The 27,129-nt window shown below is 44.7% G+C and overlaps 1 protein-coding gene across 1 annotated transcript in view; it reads right to left on the reverse strand.

Annotated features, from left to right (window-relative positions):
- LOC140895954 (uncharacterized) overlaps positions 1–26,539 on the reverse strand; it is a 39,650-nt gene extending 13,111 nt beyond the window's left edge. Inside the window, exons 1-2 of the mRNA XM_073306923.2 lie at positions 25,812–26,539; positions 25,016–25,225 (exon numbers count right to left, since the gene is read on the reverse strand). Of these exons, the coding sequence (XP_073163024.2) occupies positions 25,016–25,225; positions 25,812–26,394 (793 nt within the window). The 5' untranslated portion in view covers positions 26,395–26,539. The remainder of the gene's footprint in view (positions 1–25,015; positions 25,226–25,811) is intronic.
- Positions 26,540–27,129: the final 590 nt, after the last annotated feature.

A 27,129-nucleotide genomic window follows, 5' to 3' on the forward strand; every position in this document is an offset into this window, starting at 1 on the left:
AAAAAACAGATGTGGGGTGCACAAGGAAAAGATGAGAATACTGGTCAACATGAAAAATAGTAAACCACAAAATTAACTGCCTAATCATCATTGAGATTTTTAAACCAATGTAATGGGGTCTGGAACAATAACTGCCTAGATACTTGGAAATACTTGAGATTTTCTTTATTTCTTCAGTACCTGGAAAGATAATGGAGCAAATAACTAAGCAATCAATTTGCAGACACCCAGAAGATAATAAGGGAATAAGTAACAGTCAGCATGGATTTGTCAAGAACAAATAGTGTCAAATCAACCTAGTAGCATTCTTTGTCAGGGTAACAAGCCTTGTCCATGGGGGAAGCAGCAGATGCAATATATCTTGACTTCAGTAGGGCTTTTGATACGGTCTTGCATGACTGTCTCAAACAAACTAGGGAAATACAACCTAGATCAGAGGTGGGCAAACTACGGCCCGTGGGCCACATCCAGCCCGCAGGACTCTCCTGCCCGGCCCCTGAGCTCCTGGCCCATGAGGCTAGCTCCTGGCCCCTCCCCTGCTGTCCCCCCTCCCGAAAGCCTCAGCACACTACACCACCAGCACAGCACTCTGGGCGGCCGGGCAGCGCCGTTGCAGAGCCGCAGCCTGACCCGGTGCTGTGGGCGGCGCAGCTGTAGTGCCACCAGCCACCGGTGCTCCAGGCAGCGCGGTAAGGGGGCAGGGGGGTTGGATAGAGGGCAGGGGAGTTCAAGGTGGTGGTCAGGGGGCGGGGGTGTGGGTAGGGGTCGGGACAGTCAAAGGGCAGGGAACAGGGGGGTTGGATGGGGCAAGGGTCCGGGGGGGGCAGTCAGGAATGAGACGGGGGGTTGGATGGGGCAGCAGGGGGTAGTCAGGGATGGGGAGTCTGGAGGTGGTCAGGGGACAAGAAGCAGGGGGTGGTGGATGGGGCAGGAATCGCGGGTTGGGCTGTTGGGGCGAGAAGCGGGGTGGGGTCAGATAGGAGGCGGGGGCCGGGCCACACCTGGCTGTTTGGGGAGAGACAGCCTACCCTAACCAGCCCTCCATACAATTTTGGAAACCTGATGTGGCCCTCAGGCCAAAAAGTTTGCCCACCCCGACCTAGATGGAGCTACTATAAGGTGAGTGCATAACTGGTTGGAAAATTGTTCCCATAGGGTAGTTATCAGTAGTTCACAGTCAAGCTGGAAGGGCATAACAAGTGGAGCCCTGCAGGAATCAGTTCTGGGGCCTGTTCTGTTCAATATCTTCATCAGTGATTTAAATAATGGCATAGAGAATACATTTATAAAGTTTGCAGACAATACCAAGCTGGGCAGGGTTGCATGTGCTTTGGAGTATTGGATAAAATTAAAAATGATCTGGACAAACCGGAGAAATGGTCTGAAATAAATAAGATGAAATTCAATAAGGACAAATGCAAAGTACTTCAGTTAGAAAGGAGCAAATCAGTTGCACACTTACAAAATGGGAAATGACTGCCTAGGAAGGAGGACTGTAGAAAGGGATCCAGGAGGTTAGAGTGGATTGCAAGCCAAATATGAGTCAACAATAACAATGTTGCCAAAAAAACAACAACAAAAACTGCAAACATCATTCTGGGATGTATTAGCAGGAGTGTTGTAAGCAACACACAAGAAGAAATTATTTTGCTCTACTCCATGCTGATAAGGCCTCTGCTGGAGTATTGTGTCTAGTTCTGGGTGCCACATTTCAGGAAGTATGTGGACAAATTGGAGAGAGTCCAGAGAAGAGCAAAAAATGATTAAACATCTAGAAAAACATGACCCATGAGAGAAGATTGAAAAAATTGGGTTTGTTTAGTCGGAAGAAAAGAAGACTGAGAGGGGACATACCAGTTTTCAAGTACATAAAAGATTGTTAAAAGGAGGAGAGAGGTAAATTGTTCTCATTAAACCGTGAGGTCCATGGTCCAACTGCCAAGCGTGGTTTAGGATGGACATTAGGAAAAACTTCCTAACTGTCAGGGACTGAAATAAATTGCCTAGGGATGATATGGAATCTCAGTCACTGGAGATTTTTAAGAGCAGGTTAGACAAACACTTGTCAGACATAGTTTAGATAAGTGTTTGTCTAACCTTAGTCCTGTCATGCGTGAAGGGGACTGGACTAGAAGACCTCTCGAGGTCCCTTCCAGTCCTACGATTCTTGGCAAATCTATAGTATTCGGGGCCATTTCTATAGTGCCAGAGCACCTCAAAAATAGGAATGCATTAAACCTCACAAACATATTAATTTCTGGTTTCAAAATTATTGCTTCTCACCATTCTTGGTTGTATGCACTGTCCTGGAAGAAAGAGGACTATGACCACCTTTATTTCAGACACAGAGGGGCTGGATTAGCAGAGAATCACTTGGACTAGAAGAACCATCTCAGTGGTCAGGTGAGCCTTTCCCTTCTAATGTGGTAGGAATATCCATTTCATCTGATTTATGATATAAATCGGATTATCTTCACTTTTCATTCCTTTTTTCAGTTTATTAGCCTCAGTTGGATCAATTTTTGTTTCAATGTTTAAGGGGTATTTTAATGTATATTTATTTGCGTAAGAAAAGATCATTGTAAAGGTGTCCTAACCCAAAACACATACCTCCTAGGATATTCAACATTTTTACTGGGATATATTTATTTGTGCCCATGAGAGTATGAGCTTGAACAACTCATATTAAATGGTTTGTCATGCTTCATTAGCATTCAGCTTATCCATGTAGAAATTTCTTTTCATGTGGACACTAATTACATATCTATTGACTGTACTTGATCTTTCTAAATCATTCTCAGACAACTATGAAACATGGGATAGGTAGTGTGCATACTAAGTAATTCTGCTTCCAGAGATGTTTGACTTTACTCTCTAAAAAAAAAAATCTGTTTAGATGAAGTGATAATTTACTTGAGATATTTGACATGGCATCATAATCTCTGGCCTTATACATATAGAAGCCATGGATGTACACCAGCTGCATAGATGGCACAAGGAGAATCAAAATACAATCTTTCCTGCTTCCTGTTGGTGAGCTAATAGCATAACCCCAGTCGCACATCCAGTAGAGAAAACTTGTACCAAATCCAGGTGTCAGATTATAGTTCAAGTCACACATGCACCTGGAGAAGCCAGGTAAGAAATCTTGTCCTTCAGTTCCAAAAATACAGGCTTCTATGCTTGAGATAAAGTAAATCTTCCTTATATAGAGTCAGTAATAGGTCCCTTTTTCTCCCTATGGGCCAGCCACTTGATGGAGACATCACAAACACCCACCCCAAACTATTACATGGTATGATGACTGTCATACATAAATGTTCCTGACCCTATGGCAAACCTACAGAGGGACTTCTTCAAAGACAAGGAAGCAGCTCTCCAGAGACTGTTGTCCCTCACGCATAGGATTTCCAACTTTGTAATGCTCCTTCCCCACCCCTTCCCCCAGAGGATCCACCACTGCCCTGCTCCCTCCATTTGCCCCTGACGCCCTGCCCCTGTTCACTCTTCTTTTCCCCTTCCCATCACGTCTCCCCCCCAATTCCCCTCTCTCCCCCCCACCTCTGCCCAGGTCAGGAGGGAGTTGCCTGCGGAGCCAGGACTGGGAGCTACAGCCGCCCAACACAGGTAGAAGGCAGCCCTGGCTCAGTAGGGGCTGGTGTGGGTGATGACTCAGCGCCTTCCCTGCCCACAGTAACCGGACTTTGGGTGACCGGTCACTAGATCTGACCGGACACTGTCAAGTCATCTTTTTGACCAGACTTTCCGGTAGAAAACTGGGCACCTGACCACCCTGCTTTTTTCTTTTTTTTCCCTCTCTCTCTCTCTCACATCACCCTATACTCAATTCCTCAGCATCAGGCCCTTATTTAGCATTTGTACTTGTATTTAATTAATTTATAATCTGGTTTTGATTTCTTTTTTAACTACAAAAAACAAACACTAAATAAAAGCGTAGATTACAGTCACCTTCCGCTAGTTTCCACCCCATCTAAACTAAAGACCAAGTCATCAGTTTCTCTCTCAATTTGAGCAGTAAATAACTCAACAGATAGCCATCCTGGATAAAAAGCCTCAACATTTGTGAGGAATGAGGGAGTTATGTGTAGCATCTAATACGGCTATTGATTAACCGCAGTTAATTCACACGATTAACTCAATAAAATTAATCGCAATTAATCACACTGTTAAACAATAGAATACCAATTGAAATGTATTAAATATTTTTGGATGTTTTCTACATTTTCAAATATATTGATATCAACTACAACACAGAATACAAAGGGTACACTTCTCACTTTATATTATTTTTATTGCAACTATTTGCACTGTAAAAAATGATAAACAAAAGAAACAGTTGTCTGTTTGACATTACACTGCCTAACTGCCAGGCAGTAAATCCAAGCAGTTCTGTTAGGAGAGAAACCAACGGGAAATGAACCAATGGCAAAGATAAGAAACGTGGGGTAATCCTCAAAGGAGTTTAGATAACAACGGTTGGGCCATCAATTGGGGAGTAGCTACCTATCTGGCTCCAGGTTGGTATGGTTTACTCTTCCCTAAGCTGACAGCCTAGGATCAAGGAAGATCCTAAACATTAAAAATTTGGTGTTGGAAAAGAGGAGGGGTGTGTTGTCAGCAGTCAGAGGCTTCCACCCAAACGAACAGACTGATGCACAGTTACAGAGAGCGCCTGCTGCAAACAAGACAATCTGTTTCTCCCAGTCACAGATGAGGGTTACCTGGGCAGAGAAGAACTGACAAAGGCGGATTAGAAAAGATTAAGGCGTAAGTAAGATCCGTGCCTGTTGGCCTTCTGGTATTTTTAACAAAACCTTTCCCCAAAGGGTGCACTTGAGAGGGACCAAAAAAAAAAAGGCACCTAGGCATGACTTGCCCAGTAAGCATAAAAGTTAGTATCAAAATAAAACCCTGCTGCACATGTGATTCAGCCTGTATTTTCAAGGGGACACGTGTTTAGAAGGATTATTGTCACAGTCACTTGGGACCATTATTGATCAACGCCAATTTGATGCAATACCAGAGGACCGACGTTAAATTATTCTAATGCAAGCAGTGCCATCTAATCAATTCCCTAATGCCATCATTATATAGTCCCTCAAGGTTTTACTTTCCACCAGCCTTGACAAGTTCACATAGGATTAGTTTTCTGGTACATTTAAAACTAATACTACTTAAATGTTTTCTAGTATCTTTGTCGGATTTGTGACCAGAAAGCATAAATGAGCAAATATATAGTTCTGTATCCATTTAAAACACTTTTTGTATTGTCTGTTTTCCTGGAAGATGGGTAAATTTCTGGTTTACTGTACTAAAGATCAATCCAAGAAACTGACTTAGCCTTGAGCAGCCTGAAATAGGATTGTTCAAATACAAAAACCCACAATACACTTTCATAGCTGTGTCTCCTACACACATACTATTAAGGTTTTGGGGTTTTTTGGTCAATGGATTGGGTGCAGAACTGAATTTCTTTTTCTATTACAGGCTGTGAGACTTTTACCCCAATAGGTCATCATTGCATTAGCACTAAAACCAAGAGGCTAGATAGAGCATCAGACTACTACTATTAGCCTTCAACTCTGCAGACCATGAATGTAAGCTAACTGTATACCTGGTGTGTGGGAAATTACATTTCATCCTGTTGACTTTGGGACAAATCCTTCATTCTGCAGAGGTCTATCTAAAGCTCTCACTGATTTTACTGTCCCACTGATGAAGAACTGTGGGATTTGACCCAAGAGTTTACTAAACAATTTGCCGTGATTGGTTATTCTCTAGACAAGGTTAAGAGGTTTTGTAGTGTAACTGGAAAATTTTTAACCAGCTCAACAGGCTTTTGCTGGAAAATGCTGATTCACTGAACACAAAACGTTTTGCAGAAACATATTAGGTTCGACAAACTTTTGATGAACCTCAGCCACAGTTCCAAAGGACAAGAAACCTGCCTGGTTTCCCGCTAGCTCACCTCGTGGTCTGCTGAAGACCCCAGGGCTTCCAGGCCCCGACATGGAACTGGGAGTCTCAGCTCTAACTAGGGCTTGGCTCCTGGCTCTGTAGGAGAGAGCCTGGAAGCTCTGTACTAGGCGTGCTTGAAAAGGTAATATGCTGACTCACATTTCAAAACAGGTCTGCAAAAATATAGCAAAGAGCAACAAAGAGACAGCAACAGAATGCACAAGAGAGTGGACTAAGAGAAGAAGAGCAGTGGGATAATTTGTGAATTGACAACTGATGCTTGCATAAAATGAAGACTGCACACATTTCTATTTGATCATCTAAACGGGTGGCTACTGCACATCTACCCTCTCAGCACATTTACTGCTGTAGATGTTCCTGTTACTACCGCCCCTACATAATGCTAATCAAAGTTGAAGTTTTGAGACCCTCATCTAAGTTTCCCCTTCCTTGCCGATATCTTGGGGAAGTTAGTCAGTTCTTAAGCAGATAAGATGGATGATAGCAATATAAATGAAGACTGAACAGAGCAACAGGGCAAAAACAGAAATCTCCTTGTAGACTTGTACATAAGCAACATCTGCCTCAACATATTGAAAATGTGAAAGCAATTGGTGAATATACTGTGGAATGAATCACAGGTATTACACAGATTAATTTTACACTGATTAATACCTCCACTCAGAATATAAAGTACAGAAACTAAAAGGTCTGCAGTTTGCCTATTTTAATTACGTTGCCTTTTTGGCATCACATTTCCAAACTGGAACCAATCCTGAATCTCTCTCCAGAGCACTACTGTGGCTGAGGATTTATCTGTAAGAGATTATTGCATTTGATATTCTTTAATTTTAAATCATTTGCACATGACTACAATAAGGATTTTTTTTAGTTCATTGTTCTCGTAGGAACAATTTAGTTTCTTTATTTCTTCAATAGTCACATTTTTCACATAACTTGTACATATCCAAGACTAGTATGTAATTCATCATGCAGAAAAGGTTAAGCTGAAATATATCCATGTACCATTATAGGCAGATGGTGGGGGGAGAGGGAGCTTATACCTGTCAACACGAACTTGAATGTGGAAAAAATAGTTTACTTTAAAATGTGCATCCTATGACTTTTTGCCTTTTTTGGAGATATGTGGATTGTTTGAAAGAGAACATGTCAGATCCCCTACAAAATTTAAATGTGTGTCTGATTTCTGGAAGTTTTACTAAAAAAAAAAACCCACAAAAGAATCATGCAGAAGTATTTTATTCTTTATTCTTATTTTTACTTCTGTTGAATGGTAACGTTACCCTCCCTTCCAGTGCTTCGATATAAGGTGAATTTCATAGCATGCAAAAAGTTTAAATGATCTTTTATTGCTGCACAACTTGTACTGCATAAACCAGAATGAATAAGTATTCACTAATCTTTTAATTGAGGTAGGTTCCCATTTGTGCAAATAAAAATCTTTTATCAAATGTCACAAAACTTGTGATTATACTACTCCCAAATGCAGATGCTAGATAGCAAGTGAAATGAAATTTCAGAGGTATTCAACTGTGCTTGAGGGTTTAATTAAATCTTTCCAATGCATAACATTATAGATATTCATAACAGTGCATTTGATCCCAGAATTTATTATTTTTCCATTTTGCCTTTGTATGGAGGTTTAGTTACATGTATACTATTAGACATGAAAGCCAGAAGCACAGTTAATAGCATAAATAATCTTACATTTATATAACATCCTCCCTTTGAAAGAAGTCCAAATCTCACACACACACACACACATGCAGTACCTCTACAGCATAAACACACAAAAAGATATAACTGTGATTCAGTTACCTTTGTAGTGGAACATGACAGCTCTCAAGTATCACACTGTGTTACTTTGTAGCCTTTTAAAACAGGAAATCAAGATTTCCTCATCCATTTGAAACTGCAGGGAGATTTTAGGTAGGCAGAATGCAAATACTCAAATTTCCATGGGACCTAGAATGACCACAAATGGTCAGAAGAACCTCATGCAGTGTTTCACACATTTATTTTCACTCTTACAGTTAAAGTTAGCTGGTGTCCAAAACAATTGGTGGGGCTAAAACACTCTCCAGCTCCTTCTCCCAGCAGTACAGAACCTCACCTGCTTCCTTTATCCCTCAGTGCAGAAAGCCCCTTCTACCTTCTCCCTTCAGCCACTGCATCCAGACACTCCCTGCCTCTTTCTTTTCCTCTATCCATCCAGACTCAGGGGACAATAGTCCATCACTTCCCTCCCCACCTGAGACAACACACTCAATATTAATGGCAAATTTTTCAAATAAAACTTTGTTTGTGCAAATGAGATTAATACAGGAGCACTTACACAGACGTAGTTTCTTTAGAAATCAAAAAGCTGATGTAACTTTCCCTTATTCAGCCTTGGTTTGACTGATTTGTAGTATTCCCCAATTCAAGGTTCAAATCACCATTCCTAACCTCATGCCCAGTCTGCCTTTTTGGATGATAAAATGAAAGCTGATAATAGCAAAGTAATGTAGTATTTCTTTTCTCCCATTCATTCCACCTGAATCATAAGAACATAACAGTCTACAGAATGTTTTACATGCCATATACACTAACGGAAAGGAATGACTCCAACAAGCGTTTACTGAATATTTCAGTGATGCCAGTTGCCTCTTTTACCCCTTAAGTTACACTGCTCTACTTCGTAAACAAAGGACTTCCATAAGAGAGACAGCAATGCTTTTTTCTATTAAATTAAATGGCAAATCATTAAAACTTATAAATCTAGATAAGTGCAATGGCCTCATATCACAGATAAATTTTTTTTAAACTCTGAAGAGATGACCTAATGAGGTGATAATAGCTGGTAATTTACTATCACAGTACATTTTATGGTTGTAAAAAAATTCTTAAATATGCTTCTGTCACACTTGTCTGCTGAATACTCAAACACGTATCCTAGTCAAATTAAGCACTTTGCTGCTGTTCACCACAACTGTCACTCAGCTGTTCGAGAATGCAGCACACTGGAATCCTAACACTTCAGTAGAACTATATATATGGGGAAAATCCCAGTGTTGCTTTTTTTTTTTTCTTTTTTTTTTTTTGAGCATGGCTACTGTGATGTGCAAGTTTGTTTTAAGGTCATGATGTATTTCCATTTTGTGGTGCATTTACAGCTGTGCTGATAATTGATTTTTTGGCTCACTGGCTGTACTGAACATTTTTGGGGGGGGAGGGCGTTGAGCTAAAAATAAAAATTTGAAAACGTTTTAAGAGATCCAAAAAAGTTGTGGGGAAAAAATTACTTTCCAGTCACTCTAAACATTTCATTCAACTCAAAACAAAATATTTTGCTTAGTTTGAGCTCTAACTTTTAAAAAAGTTAAGTAAAACTGAAGTAAATTTCAAAACAATCATTTTGAATCAAAAAACTAAAATATTTCATTTAAAAAATACTAAAAGAAAACTAATTTTTTTTGGAAAAAAATTTAAACCAAAATTAATTTGGTACATTTGACACACATTTGAAAAGTGTTTGTTTGACATGGATCTGCATTTTTCAGTGGGGGAAAAAAGTTTTGGTAGAAAAATTTTCACCCGTGCATTGGCATACCTGATGCAACCAAAATGATGTTTGGTAGCAACATTACTATATGCTACTTTGTCATGACACAAAATGCTATCAGTGACTACAGGACACAGGATCTCCTTGTAAAAATCAGGATGATCATAGAAAATGCAGGATACGTGGCAGCCTGTGGTTTCCAACCTACTTAAGTACTGTACTCTTAATACTCCAGATTCTGACATGTTTATTCACCTTGGGTGGTCCCATATATTTTAATGGGACTTATTTTAGGACTATCAGAATTTGACCCATAATGGTTTTCATTCATGTAGCACTTTACTTGTAATATTTGTGCATATAAACTCCATTTTAAAGATGAACAGAAATGAAGCAGAGAAATTACTTGGCTCAAGTCAAACAATAAGACAGAAATGTATATTCTGGTTCAGGCAACGCTGATAGACTTTGCATTTCTCTCATCTCAACGCTGCCCGATAATGTGGAGCCACCTCTTAGATCTCTATAGAAAGTGATTTCTGTGTAAATGCACCAGCCTTAATCTCATTTGCAAGAGAGGTGTTTGAAGGATATACCACTAAAACACATACCATTAACTGAGAAATCAAAGCTACCATATCCTGGGTCTCAGTGGAAGGCGTGGCAAATTTAACTATGGTACAAGTGTCATTGTATTTGTCCTTTCTAAAAAAATGCATAATACATTTAATCAAGTAATTATAGATCATTATACTAATCAGTATTATAATATTCTATAAGTACAGGACTCCAACTTCTTTTGCAATATAATTGATAGATTTGTAGTCTGACAAAATTATGTGAAGAAGAAACCACAGCATTAACTGTCAAAGATAATTATTTGATATTTCTCCTAACCACCTTGGGATACGCAACATTTCCAACAATTATTTTAAGGTCAGACTCAAAACCACAATCTTATATTAGGGAACCACTGATTCAACAACTAGATGAAGATGTTCAATTTTATAAAAGTTTTTCCTTAACACTGTATAAATTAAAATAATTTTTAATGATACTCCAGAAAATGGATGGCTGTATAGTATGGAACTGTCTAACGAGGGTGTGGGAAGTTTAGATAGATTTTATAATGAGTAACATTGGCAAATGTACTACAAACCCTACTGCAAGAACTATTTATCAGCATTAAAGGGGTATGAGATATGATAGCCCATTTATGAAGTATGTTAAGGTTTAATCTCTTTATACTTGATCATCATAAGAAAAAAGCCTAATAATCCAACATATGGTACAGTTATTATTACCATATTTTTATTTATTGGCAGCAGATTTTGAATTCATTTGTTTTAGGAACAGGGGCCAAGATTTTCAGAAACTAATGATTCTGGGTCATCATTTTAGAATGGATAACTTGAGAGGCCTTAAAAGGGATGTGCTTTCATAAAGTTCAGTACTTTCTGTAAATCTGAGGTGGAATCCAGCCCCCATTAAAGTCAATGGCAAAACTCCAATTGACTTCAGTGGGACCAGGATTTTACTCTAGGTTCCTTGAAGGGGTCTCAAGTTGGGCACCCAAAAATGGAGGTATCCAAAAATCATGAGTCACTTTTGAAAATCTTCGTTATATAGATCTCCATATAGAATCAGACTGCTATTTCAGATTACTGGAGAGGCATCAAACAGGACAGCCAGTGCCTGATGCTTCAGAAGAAGTTAAAACTGCCATAGAGCATATGCACTTAGGTTTTCTTTATGGAACTGATCGTAAGAAATCATGAAGCAGTGGGAGCTGTGGGTGCTTGTGACCTCTCAGGTTTTCCTTCTTGAATCTAAGCCAGATGGTTATAGAACAAACACAACACCATCAAGTTTTCAAGAGACATAAGGGAACTTACAAGCGGAATATGGGCCAGAAAAGTACTTTCCACTTCAGACAATTTTCTTAACACAGTTCTTAAAAATTGCCAGTGACACTGCTGCTCTAAATCAAATGCAGCAATAAGGTACCCTGGGTGAAGCATTCTACCTGCAAATAAATTCATATGATCGCTTTCTTATTAAGTTTAGTCCTTAAGAGTTTCACCACTGTATGATGAGTGGAATCATTGTTCATTCTGGCCTATGGTCTCTATAATTGCACTTCCCTATTAAAAAGGCAAATCAGTTTCATTTGGTTTTCTGGCTCTATCACTGCTGTGTTGATATCAACTTATTCTTTCTGGAGATGTAACATCCAAATTAATAGCAGAGTGGGTTTGCTTTTCTCTTCTTAGTTAGGCAAGTGCAATTTATTCTTAAAACATTCAAATACCTATGATGCTTTTAATTGAAATTTTCTTCACATGCTGCTCAGTTATATTGAATTTTATTACCCCAATTCACTTCAATACTAGTAAAGCTACACGTATCAAACTTTATATTAAATAAAGCTACTCACAATAGTCTCCTAAAAACCCATTTGTCATTTTAAAAATGAATGAAACAGAAGTGACATTAAATAACGTTAATTAAACAATGTAGATGTATAGCTGAATAAAATAATTAATATTATTGATCTGAAATGGATACTTGGCTACAAATGTATAGTAAGGCCACCAAAGTCGCCAGTTAAACTGGACATATATGACATTGGATGAAGCTGGATGAAGCTGTGATGAAATCCTGGTTTATATTCTGTTTGAATCAGCTTGAATAGGATATTGTGGTCACAAAAACCTAGAGCAGCTCTGACAATCCATTCAACAGATAGCAGGGGTACTATGTACTAACTAGTAGGCTACCTCCACCCCCGCCCCCACATTGAGGCAGAGCTCATTCAGAGGAATTTGCTGTTTATTCAGAGGAATTTAAATACAGCAACTGAGTTCCAACTGTAACAAACTTAAGCCTGTGTAGACTTCATGGTTGCCATATTATTTGGCTGCACAGAATAGACCCAGGATCTTCCATTTCCAAAACGCAGACCTCTGCCACTAGAGCTAGAAGCAATTTTCCATCAGCTTATCATTTCTGCAAGCCACCTCTCCTGGATAATACAATCATGCTTATGACCAATTGTTCAGTAGATAAAGGCAATACTGAGCTGGGTGTACAAGCCCCCACCCCCACCCCCAATCTGTGGAAGGAAGAGTTAAGGAGCATCTCTGGGCCCAGAGAGCTCCACCCAGCTGCCCCGGTGGGCAAGTTCACAAGGAACTCAAAAGGGAGCAGCTTAGCTCAGTCTGGGTGGATGAAGCAGGAGAGCAGTGTGTGGTATAAGTTCCTGCTAAGAAGAGGCAGAGACCCCAGGTGGCTGGAACCAGGTCCCAGCACGGGCCCCTCGACCACAGAAGACTGCACCAATGAGCCCTGACTGAGGGAGGAAGGCCCTCCAGACCACACCCTGGGAGGATGCCAAGGGGAGCTCAGAAATGACCTAGTAGCACCAGCAGAGGAACTGAAGCCACCATAGGAAGTGGCCCTGGGAAGGGGTATAGTGGCACCAGTGTCCATGGTCTGTATACTTCGAATTGTTATCTCATCGAGCCCTGGGTTGGAACCTGGTGGAGAAGGGAGGGCCCAGGTTCTCCTACCCTGGGCTACTGGCTCTTGCCGGTGGAAGACACTGCTGGGAGTGGCCATTGACTCTCGCTGTTGGGTGACAGTCCAGAGTACTGCCATCCTGGGACCCGAGACACGCCCCCAACAGATACACACAGAATCATAGGACTGGAAGAGACCTTGAGAGGTCATCTAGTCCAGTCCCCTGGACTCATGGCAGGACTAAGTATTATCTAGACCATCCCTGACAGGTGTTTGTCTAACCCAGGGGTTGGCAACCTACGGCACACATGCCAAAGGTAGCACGCGAGCTGATTTTTAGTGGCACTCTGCTGCCAGCCAGGGTCCTGGCCACCAGCCCCACTCATCCCGCTGCTGGCCTGAATGGACGGAACCCTGGGCCGGCAGCGGGCTGAGTGGGGCTGGCAGCCAGGACCCCAGCGGGCAGGGGCTGGCGGACAGAACCCCAGACTGGCAGTGGGCTGAGAGGCTCAGTGCGCCGCTGGCCCCACTCAGCCTGGGGTCCCGGCCGCCGACCCCGCTCAGCTTGCTGCTGGCCCGGGGTTCCGTCCATTGAGGCCGGCAGTTGGATGAGTGGGGCCGGCAGCCGGGACCCCAGACTGGCAGCAGACTGAGCCGCACATCCTGCTGCAAGTCTGGGGTCCCGGATGCTGGCCCCTGCCAGCCAGGGTCCCAGCCGCTGGCACCACTCAGCCTGCTGCCAATCTGGGGTTCCATCGAGGGGCTCCTGTAAATGTAAAATTTATTACTGGCACACAAAACCTTAAATTAATGAAGACTTGGCACGCCACTTCTCAAAGGTTGCCGACCCCTGGTCTAACCTGCTCTTAAAAAAATCTCCAATGATGGAGATTCCACAACCTCCCTGGGAAATGTATTCCAATGCTTAACCACCCTGACAGTTCGGAAGTTTTTCCCTAATGTCCAACCTAAACTTTCCTTGCTGAAATTTAAGCCCACTGCTTCTTGTCCTATCCTCAGAGATTAAGAACAACAATTTTTCTCCCTCCTCCTTGTAACAACCTTTTATGTACTTGAAAACTGTCATCATGCCCCCCTCAGTCTTTTCTTTTCTTCACACTAAACAAACCCAATTTTTTCAATCTTCCCTCATAGCTCATGTTTTCTGGACATTTAATCATTTTTGTTGCTCTTCTCCGGACTTTCTCCAATTTGTCCACATCTTTCCTGAAATTTGACGCCCAGAACAGGACGCAATACTGCAGTTGAGGCCTAATCAGCACAGAGTATAGAGGAAGAATTACTTCTCGTGTCTTGCTTACAACATTCCTGCTAATACATCCCAGGAGGATGTTCGCTTTCTTTACAACAGTGTTACACTGTTGACTCATTTAGCTTGTGGTCCTCTATGACCCCCAGATCCCATTCCTTTGTTTCATGCACACATTAGTCAGGACATTTACACTAGGGTTAGGCAAGTAACAGGCAACACCAGCCTTCCATGTGCAGTATTAGAAACGGTTCTCTTTAAAATACATAAATGGACTACAAATTCATACAGTGCAAAGTTTATAGAATAGGCCGTGTAAACAAACATGCATATATTTAGACTTTTTTAGTGATAAATTTAAAATTTTGTACTCACTTCTTCAAGTTTTCTAACAATTGCTTTTAGCCTAAAACATTTAAAACTTTTTTTTAGTTTAAATGTGTTTTTTAAAATTCAGTCTCTAATATCTTATTCCTGCAGTTTCAAGAGGTTTCATTCATTCATCACAGCTAATTTATTTCCTTTCACACATTTTTCTACCTAAGCAAAAATACTAGTGTGGCTGGCATTTCTTTTGCAAAGGCATCGATTCAGTCCAAGGCTATAATTCACTCATCTTGGTTATGCCAAATGGAAGTCAGCAGTTATGCTGTGCAGGGTGTTAATGGTGGGCTTGTCAGTCATTCAAAATATCAAAGAATATTTCTAAAAGTACATTTTCTGAAGGAGTGCAACGAAACAACATTGTACATCTGTATGGTAGGAAACAAAAAATTCTTCAAACTCAACCAGTAAAGAGGCCTTCTACTTGAAATAGCAAGAAAACTGAAAGCCATTGTGATTACAACAGGCAGCACTGATAGCGCCCCTCATCATTACCGTTTTTTTGAAACCTTTCAGTCAAAACGGTTCAGCCATTCCTGTGGACAAGACTAGGGAAGACATTGTTTTGCCCATGTTAAAAAATTCTTGACACTTTTTCTTTGACATGCTCAAGCCCTGGCTTTGGAGCAGGGACTTGAAAGTTGGTAAGGACCTGTCTATCACTGCCTCTTGCTGTCCCAAATGGCTAAGTTACAAGCCTTTGGAAAATTGCAATTCACGCATGCTCAAGAGACACAACTTTACTTTTATAGAAACTAAAATCTCAGATTCCATCCTTATTGAACATGCTTTTGCCTCTCAAATCCTAATGCTGAACAGACTGAGTATGCACTATCCCCACAGATCAACGAAGCATGCTTCAGCTTATCACAGCTCCTAGTACTGACCAGGCTGTGCATATGCCATCCTCACTGAGAGACTGAGCATGTGCCAATCCTGGGATGGGGGTGGGGAGGAAATCAGAAAGACTTGCTCTGCAATTGCTACTTTCTGCAGTTCTAGAGCCAAACACCAGAACTGAGAGCAAGGAGCCTGTCTCTCCTGTGCTGTCAATGATGCCCACTGCTGGCACCCAAGCAGCACAGAGCATTGATTTGAATGCAGAAGGAACAAAAGCCAGTACAGGGGGGAAGGGAACGTTATAGACTGGGACATAGAGTATGGTGAAACTGGGACTGGAGGAGGGGAAATAAACTGTGACTGGGAATAGAAGGGGTAGAGACTGGGACTGGTAGGCCAAGGAAACTGGGAGCTGTTGCGGGAAAGGGGTGAACTGGGACTGGTAAGGCAGCAAAGGAAATGGGTGAGGACTGCAAGTCTGTTGACTTGTAGGGAGCAGGAACACTGCAATCAGATGTGGACCTGGGGAGGGGCGGGGCGGAGAACTGGGACAAGCTGGACAAGAAGACTGGGACTAGGAATCAGTTGGGGAGGACCAGCCTCACAGCACCTGGGAGAATATAAGAGCTGAGAAGCAGAGGAGAAGGGTGGCTGTCAGAAGAGCGGACTGGAGGGAAAAACCTCCTGCCAACAAGCTGCTGAGAAGCCATCCAGAAAGAGGATGACTGATCTACAGGCTAGAGGAGCTCACAGAAACAAAAGGGAGGTATGAAGGAGATCAGAGCACAGCAGGAAGAGTTGTTGAGGTCTGATTCTACCTGCCTGGTTTAAGGACCCTGAGCTGGAACCCAGTGGAGTGGATTGTCCTGGGTTCCCTACTGACCACTCAGAGACTTAAGAACTGAAGAGTTTTCCAATCCCCTGAATACCAGGACCAGCTTACCCCACCAAGTATAAGGGGAAATGCCACACACCCTGGCGGGACTAGAACAAACCCCCTTTCATAGCCAAGAACAGGACTGCCAGAGGCACTCAGGAAAGAGGAGCTGACTGACCGCCCTGCCAGATCAAGCAAACTCTGCACAACACTCATTCTGACCAAAAGGGGCACTGTCGCATCATCACACCAGCTGACAGGGAAGTGGAAGAAGACATTTGTTTGGGAAGTAACCTCTATCTGCCCCGATGTCCTGCTCCTCAAAGGATTCTGGTGCCTGAGGTAATGGAGGAGGAGCATTTGGAGTAGGGAAGCATCTCCCCCTATATTCCCCATGAGAGAGAGACTACAGGCGTGGGCAAACTGCTGACAACATGCAGCCCAAGGATTGCAGTATGGCCACTGGGGAGGTACTAAAGGCAATCACTGATGCTCAAACCAGGCTGGAGGAACAGGGGCCTGTTTTTGGTGCAACTTTCCCTTCTTGTCAAAAATGTCAGGATGGAGATCCCTTGTCTGAAGTGTTGGGGAACACTGAATCAAAATATTCAAATTGGAGGAAAATTTCTCCTTCTCAATAGGGGGAGCACCAACATTCTCTGAACACGTTGGTGAGTTAAATGGTACCAGGGAGAGGTCCCATCTTTGGGACCATGCTGCTCTTGCTCCTGATAACCTCTTGGTACTGAACAAGGGAGACACCGCCTCCTCCGCAACAAGTAGATCCACTGAGAACCTGAACTCCTGCGGTACCAGGTGGGTTTGAAGAGCAGGGCCCCATTGCATTGTTGCTATCGAGAGTATATGCTGCTCCGGCAATTTACTCTAATCAAAATAGATGTTACCAGTGAGGATGCGTTGTTGGGGATGGGGTGCACCAAGACCACATAAATAAGAAGAAAACAAAGAAAGAAGAAGTGGGACCGCTAAACACTGAGGATGGAGTGGAGGTTAAGGATAACGTAGGCATGGCCCAATATCTAAACAAATACTTTGCCTCAGCCTTTAATGAGGCTAATGAGGATCTTAGGGATAATGGTAGCATGACAAATGGGAATGAGGACATGGAGGTAGATATTACCATATCCGAGGCAGAAGCGAAAGTCGAACAGCTTAATGGGACTAAATCAGGAGGCCCAGATAATCTTCATCCAAGAATATTAAAGGAATTGGCACATGAAATTGCAAGCCCATTAGCAAGATTTTTTAATGAATCTCTAAATTCAGGGATTGAACCGTATGAACTGGAGAATTGCTAACATATGTCTACACTACGAAATTAGGTCGAATTTATAGAAGTCTTTTTTTAGAAATCGTTTTAATATAATCGATTGTGTGTGTCCCCACACAAAATGCTCTAAGTGCATTAACTCGGCAGAGTGCTTCCACAGTACCGAGGCTAGCGTCAACTTCCAGAATGTTGACTTCCGGAGTGTTGCACTGTGGGTAGCTATCCCACAGTTCCCGCAGTCTCCGCCGCCCATTGGAATTCTGGGTTGAGATCCCAATGCCTAATGGGGCAAAAACATTGTTGCAGGTGGTTCTGGGTACATGTCATCAGGCCCTCCCTCTGTGAAAGCAATGGCAGACAATCATTTCACGCCTTTTTTCCTGGGTTACCTGTGCAGACATCATACCATGGCAAGCATGGAGCCCACTCAGCTGACTGTCACGGTACGTCTCCTGGGTGCTGGCAGACTCGGTACTGCATTGCTACACAGCAACAGCTCATTGCCTTGTGGCAGCAGATGGTGCAATAGGCCTGATAACCATCGTCATCATGTCCTAGGTGCTCTTGGCCGCGTCGGTGAGGTCGGTCAGGAGCACCTGGGCAGACATGGGCGCAGGGACATAAATAGGAGTGACTCGACCAGGTCATTCTCTTTAGTCCTGCCAGCAGTCGTATTGCACCATCTTCTGCCGAGCAGCCAGGAGATGAGGATGGCTAGCAGTCCTACTGCACCATCTGCTGCCAGCCTAAGATGTAAAAGACAGATAGAGTGGATCAAAACAAGAAATAGACCAGATTTGTTTTGTATTAATTTGCTCCCCCCTCCCTCCCTCTGTGAAATCAAGGGCCAACAATCGTTTCGGTGAGGTCTGTCAGAGGCACCTTGAAAAGTTTAATGGAGATTCAGTCCTACCTGGAATACTGCGGGGAGGGATAGCTCAGTGGGTTGAGCATTGGCCTGCTAAACCCAGGGTTTTGAGTTCAATCCTTGAGGGGGCCCTTCTGCGTGACAGTTCTTTTTGTTTCTCCTTGATGTAAAGCCACCCCCTTTGTTGATTTTAATTCCCTGTAAGCCATGTCATCAGTTGCCCCTCCCTCCATCAGAGCAACGGCAGACAATCATTCCGCGCCTTATTTCCGTGCAGACACCATACCACGGCAAGCATGGAGCCCGCTCAGATCACTTTAGCAATTATGAGCACATTAGCCAGCAGTATATGCAACACCAGAACCTGCCAAAGCAAAACCGGGTGAGTTGGCGACGTCAGCACGGTGACGAGAATGATGAGGACATGGACACAGACTTCTCTCAAAGTACGGGCCCTGGCAACGTGGGCATCATGGTGCTAATGGGGCAGGTTCATGCTGTGGAACACCGATTCTGGGCCCTGGAAACAAGCACAGACTGGTGGGACCGCATAGTGTTGCAGGTCTGGGACGATTCCCAGTGGCTGCGAAACTTTCGCATGCATAAGGGCACTTTCATGGAACTTTGTGACTTGCTTTCCCCTGCCCTGAAGCGCATGAATACCAAGATGAGAGCAGCCCTCACAGTTGAGAAGCGAGTGGCAATAGCCCTGTAGAAGTTTGCAACGTCAGACAGCTACCTATCAGTCGGGAATCAATTTGGAGTGGGCAAATCTACTGTGGGGGCTGCTGTGATGCAAGTAGACAACGCAATCAAAGATCTGCTAATATCAAGGGTAGTGACCCTGGGAAATGTGCAGGTCATAGTGGATGGCTTTGCTGCAATGGGATTCCCTAACTGTGGTGGGGCGATAGATGGAACCCATATCCCTATCTTGGCACCAGAGCACCAAGCCGGTGAGTACATAAACCGCAAGGGGTACTTTTCAATAGTGCTGCAAGCTGGTGGATCACAAGGGACGTTTCACCAACATCAACGTGGGATGGCCGAGAAAGGTACATGACACTCGCATCTTCAGGAACTCTGGTCTGTTTCAAAAGCTGCAGGAAGGGACTTTCTTCCCAGACCAGAAAATAACCATTGTGGATGTTGAAATGCCTATAGTTATCCTTGGGGACCCAGCCTCCCTCTTAATGCCCTGGCTCATGAAGCCATACACAGGCAGCCTGGACAGTAGTCAAGAGCTGTTCAACTGCAGGCTGAACAAGTGCAGAATGGTGGTAGAATGTGCATTTGGATGTTTAAAAGCACGCTAGCGCAGTTTACTGACTCCGTTAGACCTCAGCAAAACCAATTATTACTGCTTGCTGTGCGCTCCACAATATCTGTGAGAGTAAGAGGGAGATGTTTATGGCAGAGTGGGAGGTTAAGGCAAAACATCTGGTCGCTGGTTACGCACAGCCAGACACCAGGGCAGTTAGAAGAGCACAGGAGGGCATGCTGCGCATCAGAGAAACTTTGAAAACCAGTTTCATGACTGGCCAAGCTATGGTGTGAAAGTTCTGTTTGTTTCTCCTTGATGAACCCCCCCCCCACCTTGGTTCACTCTACTTCCCTGTAAGCTAACCACCCTCCCCTACTCCCTTCGATCACTGCTTGCAGAGGCAATAAAGTCATTTTTGCTTCACATTCATGCATTCTTTATTAATTCACCACACAAATAGGGGGATAACTGCCAAGGTAGCCCAGGAGGGGTGGGGGAGGAGGAAAGGACAAGGCCATACTGCACTTTAGAGCTTAAAAACTTTAAAAAATTAAACCTTATTGAATGCCAGCCTTCTGTTGCTTGGGAAATCCTCTGGGTGGAGTGGCTGGGAGGCCGGAGGCCCCCCCCCACCACGTTCTTAGGCGTCTGCATGAGCAGGCTATGGAACTCGGGGAGGAGGGCGGTTTGTTACACAGGGGCTTTAGTGGCGGTCTGTGCTCCAGCTGCCTTTCCTGCAGCTCAACCATATGCTGGAGCATATTAGTTTGATCCTCCAGCAGCCTCAGCATTGAATGCTGCCTCCTGTCATCATGCTGCTGCCACCTATCATCTTCAGCCCTCTCTTCAGCCCACCACTTACTCTCTTCAGCCCACCACCTCTCCTAGCATTCATGTTGTGCTTTCCTGCACTCTGACATTGTCTGCCTCCACACATTCACCTGTGCTCTCTCAATTTGGGAGGACAGCATGAGGTCAGAGAACATTTCATCGCAACTGTGTTTTTTTCACTTTCTAATCTTTGCTAGCCTCTGGAAAGGAGAAGATACTGTGATCCTTGAAACACATGCAGCTGGTGGAGAAAAAAAAAAAAAGGACAGTGGTATTTAAAAAGGCCCCTTTTTGTAGAACAATGATTACACTCTTTCACGGTAAACCTTGTTGTTAAATTACATACACAGCACATGTGCTTTCGTTCCAAGGTCGCATTTTGCCTCCCCCCACCACGTGGCTAACCGCTCCCCCCTCTCCCCACCACGTGGCTAACAGCAGGGAACATTTCTGTTCAGCCACAGGCAAACAGCCCAGCAGGAATGGGCACCTCTGAATGTCCCCTTAAGAAAAGCACCCTATTTCAACCAGGTGACTATGAATGATATCACTCTCCTGAGGATAACACAGAGAGATAAAGAATGGATGTTGTTTGAACACCAGAAAACATATGCTGTAATGCTTTGTTCTGCAATGATTCTATATGCTACTGGCCTGACGTGGTAAAGTGTCCTACCATGGTGGACGGAATAAGGCTGCCCTCCCCAGAAACCTTTTGCAAAGGCTTTGAGAGTACATCCAGGAGAGCTTTATGGAGATGTCCCTGGAGGATTTCCGCTCCATCCCCAGACATGTTGTTAACAGACTTTTCCAGTAGCTGTACTGGCCGCGAATGCCAGGGCAAATCAATCATTAAACAGGCTTGCTTTTAAACCATGTATACGATTTAAAAAGGTACACTCACCAGAGGTTCCTTCTCCACCTGGCGGGTCCGGAAGGCAGCCTTGGGTGGGTTCAGGGGGCGCTGGCTCCAGGTCCAGCGTGAGAAACAGTTCCTGGCTGTCAGGAAAACCAGTTTCTCCACTTGCTTGCTGTGAGCTATCATCTTCCTCGTCCCCAAAACCTACTTCGTGTTGCCACCCACTCCATTGATGGAGTCAAAGCATAGGGTTGGGATAGTGGTGGCTGAACCCCCTAAAATGGCATGCAGCTCATCATAGAAGCGGCATGTTTGGGGATCTGACGTGGAGAAGCCGTTTGCCTCTCTGGTTTTCTGGTAGGCTTGCCTCAGCTCCTTAAGTTTCACGCGGCACTGCTTCAGGTCCCTGTTATGGCCTCTGTCCTTCATGCCCTGGGAGATTTTTACAAATGTTTTGGCATTTTGAAAACTGGAAAGGAGTTCTGATAGCACAGCGATCAGATCCCGTACCTCCTGTTCAGTCCATGCTGGAGCTCTTTTGTGATTCTGGGACTCCATCATGGTCACCTCTGCTGATGAGCTCTGTACTTACCTGCAGCTTGCCATGCTGGCCATACAGGAAATGAGATTCAAAAGTTCGCGGGCCCTTTCCTGTCTACCTGGCCAGTGCATCTGAGTTGAGAGTGTTGTCCAGAGTGGTCACAATGGAGCACGCTGGGATAGCTCCCGGAGGCCAAAACCGTCGAATTGCATCCGCACTACCCCAAATTTGACCCAGCAAGGCCGATTTCAGCGCTAATCCCCTTGTCAAGTGTGGAGTAAAGAAATCAATTTTAAGGGTATGTCTACACTACGAAATTAGGTCGAATTTATAGAAGTCGGTTTTTTTGAAATCGGTTTTATATATTCGAGTGTGTGTGTCCCCACAGAAAATGCTCTAAGTGCATTAAGTGCATTAACTCGGCGGAGCGCTTCCACAGTACCGAGGCAAGCGTCGACTTCTGGAGCGTTGCACTGTGGGTAGCTATCCCACAGTTCCCGCAGTCTCCGCTGCCCATTGGAATTCTGGGTTGATATCCCAATGCCTGATGGGGCTAAAACATTGTCGCGGGTGGTTCTGGGTACATATCGTCAGGACCCCGTTCCCACCCTCCCTCCCCCCGTGAAAGCAAGGGAAGACAATCATTTCGCGCCTTTTTTGTCTGCTGCCAGCCAAAGATGTAAAGGATAGATGGAGTGGGTCAGAACAAGAAATAGACCAGATTTGTTTTGTACTCATTTTCCTCCTCCCCTGTCTAGATCACACTGCAGTCAGTCACAGAGAAGGCGCAGCGAGGTTAATCTAGCCATGTATCAATCAGAGGCCAGGCTAACCTCCTTGTTCCAATAACAACGATAACTTTGGTGCACCATTTCTTATTGGAACCCTCCGTGCAGTCCTGCCTGAAATACTCCTTGATGTACAGGCACACCCTTTGTTGATTTTAGCTCCCTGAAGCCAACCCTGTAAGCCGTGTCGTCAGTCGCCCCTCCCTCCTTCAGAGCAACGGCAGACAATCGTTCCGCGCCTTTTTTCTGTGCGGACGCCATACCAAGGCAAGCATGGAGGCCGCTGAGCTCATTTTGGCAATTAGGAGCACATCAACCACCACACGCATTATCCAGCAGTATATGCAGCACCAGAACATGGCAACGCGATACCGGGCGAGGAGGCGACGTCAGCGCGGTCCCGTGAGTGATCAGGACATGGACACAGATTTCTCTGAAAGCATGGGCCCTGCCAATGCATGCATCATGGTGCTAATGGGGCAGGTTCATGCTGTGGAACGCCGATTCTGGGCTCGGGAAACAAGCACAGACTGGTGGGACCGCATAGTGTTGCAGGTCTGGGACGATTCCCAGTGGCTGCGAAACTTTCGCATGCATAAGGGCACTTTCATGGAACTTTGTGACTTGCTTTCCCCTGCCCTGAAGCGCATGAATACCAGGATGAGAGCAGCCCTCACAGTTGAGAAGCGAGTGGCGATAGCCCTGTGGAAGCTTGCAACGCCAGACAGCTACCGGTCAGTTGGGAATCAATTTGGAGTGGGCAAATCTACTGTGGGGGCTGCTGTGATGCAAGTAGCTCACGCAATCAAAGATCTGCTGATATCAAGGGTAGTGACCCTGGGAAATGTGCAGGTCATAGTGGATGGCTTTGCTGCAATGGGATTCCCTAACTGTGGTGGGGCTATAGACGGAACCCATATCCCTATCTTGGCACCAGAGCACCAAGCCGGCGAGTACATAAACTGCAAGGGGTACTTTTCGATAGTGCTGCAAGCTCTGGTGGATCACAAGGGACATTTCACCAACATCAACGTGGGATGGCCGGGAAAGGTGCATGACGCTCGCATCTTCAGGAACTCTGGTCTGTTTCAAAAGCTGCAGGAAGGGACTTTCTTCCCAGACCAGAAAATAACTGTTGGGGATGTTGAAATGCCTATATGTATCCTTGGGGACCCAGCCTACCCCTTAATGCCATGGCTCATGAAGCCGTACACAGGCAGCCTGGACAGTGGTCAGGAGCTGTTCAACTACAGGCTGAGCAAGTGCAGAATGGTGGTAGAATGTGCATTTGGACGTTTAAAGGCGCGCTGGCGCAGTTTACTGACTCGCTTAGACCTCAGCGAAACCAATATTCCCACTGTTATTACTGCTTGCTGTGTGCTCCACAATATCTGTGAGAGTAAGGGGGAGACGTTTATGGCGGGGTGGGAGGTTGAGGCAAATCGCCTAGCTGCTGGTTACGCGCAGCCAGACACCAGGGCGGTTAGAAGAGCTCAGGAGGGCGCGGTACGCATCAGAGAAGCTTTGAAAACCAGTTTCATGACTGGCCAGGCTACAGTGTGAAAGTTCTGTTTGTTTCTCCTTGATGAAACCCCCCGCCCCTTGGTTCACTCTACTTCCCTGTAAGCTAACCACCCTCCCCTCCTCCCTTTAATCACCGCTTGCAGAGGCAATAAAGTCATTGCTGCTTCACAGTCATGCATTCGTTATTCATTCATCACACAAATAGGGAGATGACTACCAAGGTATCCCAGGAGGGGTGGTGGAGGAGGAAAGGAAAATGCCACACAGCACTTTAAGCACAGCACTTCAAAAGTTTACAACTTTAAAATTTATTGAATGACAGCCTTCTTTTTTTGGGGCAATCCTCTGTTGTGGAGTGGCTGGTTGGCCGGAGGCCCCCCCACCGCGTTCTTGGGCGTCTGGGTGTGGAGGCTATGGAACTTGGGGAGGAGGGCGGTTGGTTACAGAGGGGCAGCAGTGGCAGTCTGTGCTCCAGCTGCCTTTGCTGCAGCTCAACCATACACTGGAGCATTCTGGTTTGGTCCTGCAGCAGCCTCAGCATTGAATCCTGCCTCCTCTCATCACGCTGCCGCCACATTTGAGCTTCAGCCCTGTCTTCAGCCCGCCACTTACTCTCTTCAGCCCGCCACCTCTCCTCCCGGTCATTTTGTGCTTTCCTGCACTCTGACATTATTTGCCTCCACGCATTCGTCTGTGCTCTGTCAGTGTGGGAGGACAGCATGAGCTCGGAGAACATTTCATCGCGAGTGCGTTTTTTCTTCTTTCTAAGCTTCACTAGCCTCTGGGAAGGAGACGATCCTGTGATCATTGAAACACATGCAGCTGGTGGAGGAAAAAAAGGGACAGCGGTATTTAAAAAGACACATTTTATAAAACAGTCGCTACACTCTTTCAGGGTAAACCTTGCTGTTAACATTACATACATAGCACATGTGCTTTCGTTACAAGGTCGCATTTTGCCTCCTCCCACCGCGTGACTACCCCCTCAACCTTCCCCCCTCCCTGTGGCTAACAGCGGGGAACATTTCTGTTCAGCCACAGGCAAACAGCCCAGCAGGAATGGGCTATACTGAGTGTCCCTGAAGAAAAGCACCCTATTTCAACCAGGTGACCATGAATTATATCTCACTCTCCTGAGGATAACACAGAGAGAGAAAGAACGGATTTTGGTTGAATGCCAGCAAACATACACTGCAATGCTTTGTTCTACAGTGATTCCCGAGTATGTGTTACTGGCCTGGAGTGATAAAGTGTCCTACCATGAAGGACGAAATAAGGCTGCCCTCCCCAGAAACCTTTTGCAAAGGCTTTAGGACTACATCTAGGAGAACCGCAAATGCCAGGGCAAAGTAATCCTTTCACATGCTTGCTTTTAAACCATGTATAGCATTTTAAAAGGTACACTCACCAGAGGTCCCTTCTCCGCCTGCTGGGTCCAGGAGGCAGCCTTGGGTGGGTTCGGGGGGTACTGGCTCCAGGTCTAGGGTGAGAAACAGTTCCTGGCTGTCGGGAAAACCGGTTTCTCCGCTTGCTTGCTGTGAGCTATCTACAACCTCCTCCTCCTCATCATCTTCTTCGTCCCCAAAACCTGCTTCCGTATTGCCTCCATCTCCATTGAAGGAGTCAAACAACACGGCTGGGGTAGTGGTGGCTGAACCCCCTAAAATGGCATGCAGCTCATCATAGAAGCGGCATGTTTGGGGCTCTGACCCAGAGCGGCTGTTCGCCTCTCTGGTTTTCTGGTAGGCTTGCCTCAGCTCCTTCAGTTTCACGCGGCACTGCTTCGGGTCCCTGTTACGGCCTCTGTCCTTCATGCCCTGGGAGATTTTCACAAAGGTTTTGGCATTTCGAAAACTGGAACGGAGTTCTGATAGCACGGATTCCTCTCCCCAAACAGCTATCAGATCCCGTACCTCCCGTTCGGTCCATGCTGGAGCTCTTTTGCGATTCTGGGACTCCATCATGGTCACCTGTGCTGATGAGCTCTGCATGGTCACCTGCAGCTTGCCACGCTGGCCAAACAGGAAATGAGATTCAAAAGTTCGCGGTTCTTTTCCTGTCTACCTGGCCAGTGCATCTGAGTTGAGAGTGCTGTCCAGAGCGGTCAGAATGGAGCACTCTGGGATAGCTCCCGGAGGCCAATACCATCGAATTGTGTCCACAGTACCCCAAATTCGAGCTGGGAACGTCGATTTAAGCGCTAATCCACTTGTCAGGGGTGGAGTAAGGAAATCGATTTTAAGAGCCCTTTAAGTCGAAATAAAGGGCTTCACTGTGTGGACGGGTGCAGGTTTAAATCGATTTAACGTTGCTAAATTCGACCTAAAGTCCTAGTGTAGACCAGGGCTAAGTGCCCTTTAAGTTGAAAAAAAGGGCTTTGTCGTTTGGGCAGTTACAGGGTTAAATCGACTTAACGCTGCTAAATTCGACCTCAACTCCAAGTGTAGACCAGGCAATAGTTCCTATTTTTAAGAAAGGGGGAAAAAAGTGACCTGGGTAACTACAGGCCTGTTAGTTTGACGTCTGTAGTATGCAAGGTCTTGGGAAAAATGTTGAAGGAAAAAGTAGTTAAGGACATTGAGGTCAATGGTAAATGGGACAAAATACAACATGGTTTTACAAAAGGTAGATCATGCCAAACCAACCTGATCTCCTTCTTTGAGAAAGTAACAGATTTTTTAGATAAAGGAAACACAGTGGATCTAATTTACCTCGATTTCAGTACG

This window comes from Lepidochelys kempii, chromosome 11, assembly GCF_965140285.1.
Source record: "Lepidochelys kempii isolate rLepKem1 chromosome 11, rLepKem1.hap1, whole genome shotgun sequence".
Lineage (NCBI taxonomy): Eukaryota > Metazoa > Chordata > Testudines > Cheloniidae > Lepidochelys > Lepidochelys kempii.